Raw genomic sequence first — 10,286 nt, forward strand, 5'->3', positions numbered from 1 at the left:
GGGAAAGAGCTACCAGGGTCGCTCTGATGCTGGAGGCTCTCCCTGGGTCATGGCAGGGACAGCTGTTTGGATCCTAGCCAGGTGATGCCTCCCATTCCCTGTGGAGCTGGAAAAGGAGGGAGGTGCCTTTCCCCCTTCCTCACTAGCGGAGGAGCACCTCGGGAATTGGTGGACAGGCTTTGCCACCGGCTGCCAGTAGTGCTCGTCTGTGCAGCAGAGGCTCTGCTGCAGGAAGCTGAAGCAAAGCTGAGAGCTGGAGAGCAGCTGGGGACCCACGGAAAGAGCCAGGCTCGTGGTCTCAGGGAGGCGCTGCCAGGCCAGACAAGCCAGACTGGCTCGGGCTCGCTCCAAGTGCCCAGACCTCGTGCAGTTTCCAGAGCAACAGGTACAGAGACCATTGTCCCTGCTTCTGTCTGCAGCTGCCATACTCTGGAGCCGTGGATGTGGGAAGCAATGGAGCCTGGACACAAGGTACCTCTGGCCAGGAGCTGAGTATTACAGAGGGGAGAGGGATGGTGCCTGCCCCATGGCCTGGTTCTGCAGGGTCCAGGGCTGAGCCTGCTGCGAGATGCAACGTGCACCCCTGCGGTTTGCATGGGGACGCAAGGGCTGCAGTTGCAGCTTGGGGCTTTATCAGGACAGGCACACGCAGCCTGGCTGGCAGGCAGAGATGGGAGGTGGGCATTTGCTTTGCCTGTGGTCCTGGGAGGGGATTTAAGTTGGCTTCCTGTGTGTGCAACAGCTGCCAGGGCAGGGCAGGGGCATATACCTCCTTCTCACAGAGAGGGCTGAGGAGGGCTGTCTAGAGCAACCCAGGCAGCCTCCCCTGTCATGCACCAGCCCAAAGCACCCTTTCACCCTAGAGCCTGTAGGATCCAAGTCCTGTGCATGGTTAGACACCTCCTCCCTTGGGGTTTTAACAGCAGTTGGAGAGATGCTGAGAGCATAAGGGCTGGGCTTGCTCTTCCTAGCCCAGTCCCGTGCCATTGGACATACTTGGCCACCTCAGGAGTGGGTCCAGAGACTTGGAGGGAGCCAGGAGCTGCTCTGGCCTCACGAGCCTCCTTCCCTTTGCAGGTGCCAGAGACAAGGCTCATCGTTGCTGCCTGCAATATCGTGGTGCTAATGCAGAGCCCTCAGGAGCCCTAGGGAAAGCCAGGGTGAGCATGAACCTCACAGAGAGGCTGAGGAGTGGCCTCGAGCCCCCCGAGAAGGCAACAGGGCCACCTGGGACCCCTGCCCCGGAGCCATCCCTGTGGGAGCCCCACACCATTGCAGTGGTGGCCATCTTCTGCTGCGTGTGCCTGCTGCACCTGTCAGCCTTCCTCTACACCATCTGCTTCCAGTTCCAGGGCCAGGCCTGCCCACCTGATGGCTTTGCCACCCCCAGGGCCTGCGAGGAGAATGAGCTCACCACCTTCCACCTGTCCCCGCTGTCCGGCACCCACGCGCCAGCCGGGGCTGACACCAAGGGCTCCAGGAGTGGGTCCTGCTGGAGCAGCACTTAGCTCAGTGCCCTCCAAGGTCAGATGCCAGCACAGCCCAGCTCCATGGCTGATGTGAGCCAGGAAAACAACTGATGGCGAAGCCAGGATGGTTTGCACCAGCTGGAGATAAAGCACATGTAGGCTTGCTCCATAGAGAGGATTTCCCAGAGCTGGGCCATCATGGGGCAGACCAGCAGTGTGCATGGAGGCTGGAAGCAGGAAGGGAGAAGCGTGCGGCTAAGACGCAGGGTACCCTGCTTCTGCTAGGCTGGCAAGGCCCCAGGGAGTTCGCCGCAGCTCTGCACCACATCAGGGGAGCAGCCAGCTTGCAAATACAAGGGGGAAGCTCTAGTGAGCAGGGGGCAGGGAGGGCCCCGCTCTACTAACCAAGAGACTGCAGGGTGAAGCAGCCTGGCCTGCAGTCATACGCATCTAAGGAGCCTTCCACAGCTGGGACAGGACCTCCTGGCAAAGCCCCAGGCAGCAACATCCTATGGGATGGATAGCTTGGGGCTGGGCTCAGCACTGAGGCATGGGAGAGCTGGGGCCGGAACGGACTTTGCACAGACGGCCCACCTGCCTGGGCCACACTTGGCAGGGGTGCTGCCTGGCCCATTCAGACTGTGAGCCCCCCGGGGCAGGGTTGCCCTCTGCATCTGCCCCCACCAGCCCATCAGGGCCCCAACCTCCCCCAGGGCTGCTGGGCACCACTAACATGGCTAATAAACATGCATCACCTCCAGCTGTCCAGAGCAGACCCATGCAACCTCCCCCAACATGCACACCTGGCAGCAGGTTGGGGCATGGCCAGCGCCGATCACTAAGTGCCCTTGGAGTGCACTTACCTCACTCTGCAGGAAGGGCTCCCACCTTGCTGCGGCTGCCTCGTGCAGGGCGTGTGCTCCCCCACAGCTGGGGCACGACTGCAGGCAGGCGTGCGGGGAGCCCTGCCTGCTGGGACTGGAGGCTTCATCTCCTTGCAGCCCAGTGCTGTCTGGGGAGCAGGGCCAGCTGGGCTGCTGCACCTGTGCTGATTGCTGGCAGCTGCTGGCTTGCTGGTGCATGACCTTAGAGAGACGGCCTTTTTGAAGCGCACTGCTGCGCTGCCTCTGTTCTGCTGGCTCGCCTTGCATGTCAGGGCCCTTGGCTGCCAGCTGCAGAGGGCAAAGGGCCCGTCTTTGAGAGCAGCCTTGATGAAGGCCTCCACAATGCTATTCACAGCTGCAGGGGACAGGGTGGGGGGAGCAGGCCCCATGCAGGGCAGCAGAAAGGGGACAGCAAACAGTGCTGCCCATGCGAGACCCCAGCTCCACCTGGCCCCATGGGCACTGGGCATCTTTAGCAACAGATCCTGCTGTGGGCAGATGCGTGAGGGCTGGGGGCAAAGACACATGCTCCTCAGTGCACACAGAGTCCCTGGCCCTTGCCTGGTCTGCCCAATGGTGGGGCAAGTGCCATGGCACTGCCATGAGGGCTGCACTGGACACTTACCAGGGAGAAGGGGCCCTGTGGGAGGCTGCCAGGTACAGGACTGCCCCGAGCTGCACCTGCACATAGAAGGGACTCTAGGCCCCAGGGTCCCTGCCTTGATCACCATGAAGCCAGCCCTGGATGACCGGCTTTGCACGAAGCCCATGCAGAGCCAATGCCCAGCACATGTACAGAGCAGGAGGGTCACAGGGCCTGGCCCCACACCCAGCCTGGCCACCACTCATGTTCAGGGTCCTAGTGGGGCTGGAGCTGCAGGCACCATGGGGCCAAGTGCTCATGCTCACCCTGCAGGCAGGGCACACCCAGGAGGGCTCATCCCATCTTCAGGGTAAATTCGGGGGCCCATTCACCCTGCCCCTACTGATACCCAGCAGTCCTGCATCCCTTCCCACACCATGCTGCAGCTGCCCCCAGCATTGGCCAGTTGGTGGGGGCCTGTATCTCAGGTTTAGCCAGAGCTCAGCATGGGAACCAACACCAGGAGCCGAGCTCCCAAGCATCCAGCTTGTGCCGAGGGCCATCTAGCGGCCAGCACGGGCCTTGTCGCTCCACAGGCTGGGACCTGGTTTAAAGATCAAGGAGAGCAAAAAGAGGGGTGGTGGTAAACCCTGCTTTACCGCCAGGGCGGAGGGTGGGAGATGCTTTCACTGCAGATGCACTTGGTGGGAATCCCAGCTTGCAGCACTGACCTTGTTCTGCGCAGACTCAGTCTCAGCCACTCAGCCATCCCCTCTGGGCCCTGCTGGGCCACGGGGACACACACGAAGGTGAGGCACAGAGCCCAGGTCCCTGTGCAGCAGCACCAGCTCAACGACCGCAGCTCCTGGAGGGGCAGCAGGGCCGACAAGTCCTGCTCCAGCTCTGTTGCCATCTCCCCACTGTGCCTTTCGCAACCTCCTCTCCCCCATGCTGGTGACACAGCAGTGACAGCGCCCATCCATGAGAGCCCGGGAGTGCTCGCTGCAAGCTCAGCATTGTGGCCACTGTACGAAGACAGCTCTGGGTCTCAGGGCTGTCAGTCCATTAGGCCGGCAGCCGGACTGGTTGATGCCAGACTTGTCCCAGTGCTGCAGGGGAAGGCTCTGGTTCTGCAATCAGCCCTGCACAGGCAGCACCTGCAGGCTGCAGAAATGCTTGGACCTCCCCCCTCCCAGCCCCGCTGTGGGGCTCTGACAACCTGGTGGGTTGTAGGTGCGAGTTGAGGGAGGGGTTGCATGCATGCATGTACATGTAAACCTAAACCACCTGAAGGCACCAGAAAGACGCAACCCAAAAAAGGGGAGGGAAAAAAAAAAAAAAAAAAGGATGAGAGATGGAAGGAAGGGGGGAGGGGTGGAAGGGATAGAGAAGCCATGCATGACATTTCAGTGGTTTACACAATGGGAAAAAGGAAAAGAAAAGCAAGCTGGAATAGAGTGCTGTAATTAAATTACAAATGGGAAAGGCATACAAAGCCCACTACAGAACCACAGTGGAAGCAGGGGGGGTTTTTCCCTTGATGGGGACCGAGGGACAGCACGCAGAGGGTGTTTTTCCCTTGATGGGGACCGAGGGACAGCCACGTATCCCTCGCTTCTCGGCTGTTTTTAAATTCCGCATAAAAAGATCCCTGACACATCATGCGTAGAGTCACCACATGGCTTGGTTGGCAGCTTTTAGCTTAAAAATGTACATCCAGGCAGTCAACATACAAATATTTACAAATGTTTACAAATGTACAAAACTAAACAGCACGTAAACCGAGTGCACTGGCCCCAGGGAGCTACAGTGCGAAAATCAAAGAGAAACCAACCGATGGCATTTGACGCAGAGGGAAAGGCACACGCACAAATCAAGATGCCTTTGGCAAACAGGAATTGGTCTTGCTTCCCCCACAAGCCCTGTGCTGGAGAATTTGGTATCATGCCCCTCGCTTGCACAGAAACAAGCCTGGTCCATGTGGCACGCTGTCTCTCCTGGGGAAGTCAGGGGGTCGTGGAGCATCTTTCCGAGGGCAGTTCTCAGTCTTTACCACACGTACACAATTTCTCTCGCACACACACAATTCTAAAAACAGGATCTGAAGCCTTTTTCCTCTCTGATCCAATGGAGCAGGAAGGGGAGGGGGGCAAGAAAAAAAAAAAAATCAAACCTATTTCGGGCACATTCTCAGGCCAAAACAAGCCCAAATAGATTTTTTTGGGGGGGGGGGGGGGGGGGGGACTGGGATGTGTGTGTGTGTGTGTGTGTGTGTGTGTGTGTATATAAAATCTGCACTAGGGGGAAGAAAGACAAATAAACAAGCCACCAACTCCCCAAACCAGGCAGTGATTATTTCAGGATTGGCTTGCGAGGCTCACGGGCAACAGGCATCGCAGCAGAAACCATCCTCTCTTGCTCATTTATACGGAGGTTGAATCTGCCAAGTTATTGAGGCCCCAGACTTCTCTGCTGAATCAACCCTCTCTCATGGTGTAACCTTTTTTTCCCCCCCTATCGATAGGAAAACATCAATACAAACAGCTTGTCTGCTTTCCCCCTGGCTCCTGCAGCCATGGCAGCCAGGCGGAACTTAGTGAGATTAGCCCACCCCGCCAGCTGGACTCCACCTTCCCCAGGGAGAGGAATGTAAAAAAGGAACCACGACACACAATCCATTTCTTGAAACCCACTTTGTATTCTAGCTGCCATCAGTGACACGAGTGTAGAGGGATTTTTAAACGTAGGGGTGGAGATGGTCAAAGCAGCCGAGATGGGCCCAAGTCCCCTATGCTCTTCTGAGCTCCTGCACCACCATTTTCAGCCAAGAACAGCCAGCCAGCTAGAACCCAAAAAAATCCCTCTGTGCTCCCTTCTTCTTAAAACAGGGCAGGCAGTGTGGACCATGCAATATGCTGGGCCACCCCCCACAAGTCTTTCCCTGCCCCAGAAGTGTCCCACTCAGGCAAGCTGCATTTAGCTTGCTGAAATACCTGAGAGAGGCAATTCACTTCAATGTTCCACACTGCAGGGACACAACCTCCCCCTGAGCTGATGCCCTGCAAGGCTACCCACTGCAGGGTCTGGCATGTGATACCTTCAGGGGCTTTCATACCACTAGACATGCTGCTGCGCCCAGAGCCATTTCCCTAGACAGCTGCCGTGAGCTCCAGAGCCCCAAAGCAAGCCCAGGACAGCTGCACCAGCTTGCCAAGCAGGGAGCCCATCCCAGCCCCTGCTCTGTTCCTCCTCCTGCCAGGGCGGGAAGGCAGTTTTTGGCCTCCTGCAACAAGGTCTCACAGACCTGAGCTGAGGCAGTACCATACTACTGACCTGGCTGGGCCCATGCCACAGCAGCTGGTGATGTTGCTAGCATCACACCAATCTGAGGCTCCTTTGTCTGCCCAGCTTGAGAACATCAGGACGCCAGCCATTGCTGCTCAGGACACACCGTGTTTCGGCTCTGGTTCAGCCGTGCAGCAGGGAGCTGCCCACTGTTGTGCCAAAGTGCTGGGGAGTCTATGTTGCCCCAGATCTGAGCAGCTCCCTGCCCCGACTGAGCCCCTGCTGCTAGCAACGAGTTGCATGTCAGCACCTGATCCGCTCAGCGGTGGCCAGATCCTCAGTGCGAGGTCAGGGCATGTGGGGCAGGGCAGCTCAGCCTGCACCCGCCTTGCTCTGCCTACCGCTCCAAGGCTGCGCTCGCTGCTACTGGGAGACTAGAGATAAAAATCCAACACATTTGAACCCAGGCCGAGGCTTCCTGTGCCCCGGAGGTCACACGAACAGCCAGCGATAAGATAATGTGCAGAGCTCCCTGGCAGCATGAGGGCGACACACAGGCTCGCACCCCTTCCATTCCCTGCCGGCAATGGGGCTCAAATCAGGCCTGAGTCTAAACCCGCTGGACCCCTCAGCCCATGCCCAGGCCCAAATACCAGCAGCAAAACCTGAGGCAACACAGATCACTACTCTACTCCCAGGCAAGCAGCATCTTGTTCCAAGCCTCCCCCCACCCTGGTGGCCATTCTCACAGCCTGACTGTACTGGAGGAGCTGACTGGTTGACCCTTTGGGCTAGACAAGTAGACAAGGGGGCATCTTGCAGGCCCAGCACCCAGCTGCTAGGTCCCTGGGTATAGCAGGAGCAGGGGGCTGAGGAATCCCCTTGAGCACCACAGACCCTTGGAGCTGGGCTGTACCAGAGCACAGGGTTGTCCAGAGCACAGCCGGGCTGGCCTGGCCACGATGCCCTCAGGCAAGGCAAGCAGGATGAGGTGCCAAGGGCAGGCCTGGCTTCTGGTCCCAAATGTCATGCATGAAGAGGGCTCTGGCCCAAAAGTCCAAATGCCCTCCCAACACAGCCTCTGTGAGCACCCCAGTCCTACCGGGCACGTAGGTGGCCCAACCACCTCCGCATCCCCGGCACGGCTCCAGCAGCCTCTGCTTCACATCCATGGTAACCCTGAGAAGGCAAGGATGGAGGCTCCATGGAAGGTGTCCGGGCTGGGGCTCCCAAGGAGCAGGTTCTCCGCGGCAGGGCTGGGGTCAGGAAGGTGCCTGTGCCGTGGACCGGCCTTGGCAGGCAGAGTTGGCTGTGGGGGAGTGAGAGTTCACACCTGCCGGGAGGTTGGAGTGTGCGTTGGTGCTGAGGGCATAGTCGGCCGGCTGCAAGGGAGACAGACAGACAGACAGTTAGCCAGTGCCAAGGGGCCCAGCTACACTAGCCCCGCGCAGGAGGGCAGGTCAGCCTAGCCAGGCCACGGGGCATGGGCAGAGCTTGGGAGCTTCCAACAGCCCCAGCTCTATCCCACACATCCTGGGCCTCTGGAAAGGTGATGGCTGGGCAGCACAGGAGGCAAGAAGAACCCACCATGCAGCAGGACTTGGATCAGGGTCTGCACTGTCCTACAGTAATCACAGAGCCAACAGGCAGCCTCCCCCTGGCACTCAGCTGGGAAACGCATCTGAGAGTGGCCCACTGGACCCAGACCCAGTCTAGGCAAAGACTGAGGCAGGCGCAGGAGAAGCATGAAGCAGGCGGGACAGAGCAGGCCTTACATGTCGCCGGAAGAGCCGCTGCAACAGGCTGCGCTTGGGGGGCTCAGGAAGCTGCTTCCAGTCCAGGTCTGGGGAGCGCATCCCGTTTGGTCCAAATACATTCAGGTCCTTGAAGCACTCGGTTTCAATCATCTAGGGGAGAAGATGGAGGCAATGTTCAGCGCAGGCCCCAGGACTAGACTGAATAGGAGCACTGGGACCTGGCACCTTGGCAGCGGGGCTCTGGTCTCTAACAGGTCAGGGTGAAGGTGCCAGCTGGTCTAATGCACTGGGAAGAGCCTTGCACGTGGGTACCCCCACCCCGACCAAGAACCCAGAGGCCAGGTGCACAGGAGCCAACCTGGCTGCCTCCCTGGGCATAGAGCAGCATTGGCCCCAGGCTGCATCCCACCATCTATGTCCCCAGGCAATCTGAGAAGGTGCAGAGCAGATGCTGGCATCAAGGTCCACCCCAGCTCTGGCTGGAGCAGCCTTGATATCCCCAGTTTGGCTTCTAGACGGGCATGGGGAACCACTGCAGACCATGCTGAGGCATTGCATTGGCCAGGATGCAGGCTGCTGCGAGTCTCCTGCTGCTCCATCGGGGGGCAGACAGTGCGTCAGGGCGCTGTTACCCCCCTGATGGCAGTCTGCTAGCTCGAACCCAGCCCCACTGAGCAACCCGCAGCAGGGGCCCAGGTGGAGTTGCCCTCCCCATCTGTGCCCACGTCGTGGCCAGGGCGAAGCAGCCCAATGCTGGAGGGGCCTGGCAGGGTGCGCACAGCCCGGTACCTCATTCTGCCAAGGGATGGAGACACTGCCAGTGGCAAACTTGGCGTAGAAGTCATTGTCTGTCTGGTCCAAGTTGACGCCCTTGACAGTTGAGAATTGCTCGATGTCCAGCACGTCCTTGCAGTACACAGCCCGAGGCTGCGGCAAACCAAGATACAGCTTAGCCCACAGCTCAGCTCCAGCCCCAGTCCTTTAGACCCTGGCCAAAGGTAGCCCACCCAACCTCCTGCCCTGCAGCCAGCATGGCCAGAGCAGCCCCACAATCATTATCCTGCCATGGCCCAGCCTTACATCTGGCACAAATGACGGCTTCATGACCCCAGCCTCCAGGCGCTTGAAGTTGATGGTCCTGAAGAACGGGTGCTGCTTGACCTCAGCTGCCCTGCTCTCCCCGCAGCCCAGCCGCTGCTTGGGGTCCTTGGCCAGGAGCTGGGGAAACGGACCAAGAAAGCACGGTCACCCGGGGGACAGGCCAGCAGGAAGCTCAGTGGCATAGGCTGCAAAGAGCAGGCAGGGGCTTCCCCAGGTGCCTTGTGCCCCACAGGCAGCCCCAGCACTGCCAGGGGGTCAGCAAGGGGCCTGCTGGTGGTCGTGAAGGCTCCAAAGCAATGGGCCCCAAGGGCCAGGTGCTGCAATAACACATGCAGACGCAGCCCTTGCTTCCCACTGCTCACACCAGCAGGACCCTAGCTCTGCCCCCTCTCCCCATGTTGCCCCAGCTAGGATCCTTCCCCTCCTGTCAACACTCTCCACCCAAAAGGGTAACAGCGCCATTTGCATCTGAGTGAGCAGCAGCAGTGATGCAGGAGCCCTGGGCCCTGCTGTGCTGCATGGCTGGGGACCCCTTATCCCCATGGAGCCCCAGAGGTGGTCACTCCTGGCATGCAGCACAACACCCCCGCTGCTCCTCACTGCTCTCTCCGTGTGCCCAGCCCTGCCCGAGGGCCCAGGCATTGCTGGCAGGGGCCAGCCAGGCAGGGCACTCACCGCTTTGCAGATGGCCTTGGTGTCCTCGCTGAACTTGTCCGAGTAGAGCTCCTGCTCCTCCCGCACCCGCTTCTCCACTTCCTCCCGCTTCACCCGCTCCTTGCGGGCCCGGAAGGGTGACTGCCCCTCGATCATCTCAAAGACCAGGCAGCCCAGCCCCCACCAGTCAGGGCTGAAGGTATAGCGCTCATTGTTGATCACCTCTGGGGCTACAGGGAGCACAGTGGGGGAGCCCCCAGGTGCACCCCATTAAAAACCAGGTACCAACTTGGAGCCAGTTCCCGGTCCAGGCTGCCACCAGTCCGATACAACCTGGATGTCAAAGCTGCTTCCCCCCAGATGCCAACCCCTGGCCCAGTGCTGCAGATCCCAGCTCCCCCAGAGCCCTCTTCACCCATGCCAGCACTCACCCATGTAGCCGACGGTCCCAACCCGGCCCCGGATTGTCTCGCCCTCTGGGATCTTGATGGCCAGCCCCAGATCTGAGATCCGGATGTGACCTGCAGCATGACAGGGAAGATAATCAGAGGAG

At 59.5% G+C, this 10,286-nt stretch overlaps 1 protein-coding gene across 5 annotated transcripts in view; it reads right to left on the reverse strand.

The window, feature by feature from the left end:
• Positions 1–4,501: 4,501 nt before the first annotated feature.
• The window catches only part of LOC102383862 (G protein-coupled receptor kinase 5-like), a 43,610-nt gene continuing 37,825 nt past the window's right edge, over positions 4,502–10,286 (reverse strand). For 4 of the 5 annotated variants that reach the window (XM_006023002.3, XM_025203439.1, XM_025203440.1 and 1 more), the window contains exons 11-16: positions 10,165–10,254; positions 9,755–9,963; positions 9,059–9,196; positions 8,768–8,905; positions 7,997–8,128; positions 5,253–7,603 (exon numbers count right to left, since the gene is read on the reverse strand). In XM_006023002.3, the coding sequence (XP_006023064.2) occupies positions 7,484–7,603; positions 7,997–8,128; positions 8,768–8,905; positions 9,059–9,196; positions 9,755–9,963; positions 10,165–10,254 (827 nt within the window). In that variant the 3' untranslated portion in view covers positions 5,253–7,483. Of the gene's footprint in view, positions 5,056–5,252; positions 7,604–7,996; positions 8,129–8,767; positions 8,906–9,058; positions 9,197–9,754; positions 9,964–10,164; positions 10,255–10,286 lie in introns of those variants that run through there. The other variant, XR_003093921.1, reaches the window with a different exon arrangement.

Source organism: Alligator sinensis, unplaced genomic scaffold (assembly GCF_000455745.1).
Source record: "Alligator sinensis unplaced genomic scaffold, ASM45574v1 scaffold98_1, whole genome shotgun sequence".
NCBI lineage: Eukaryota > Metazoa > Chordata > Crocodylia > Alligatoridae > Alligator > Alligator sinensis.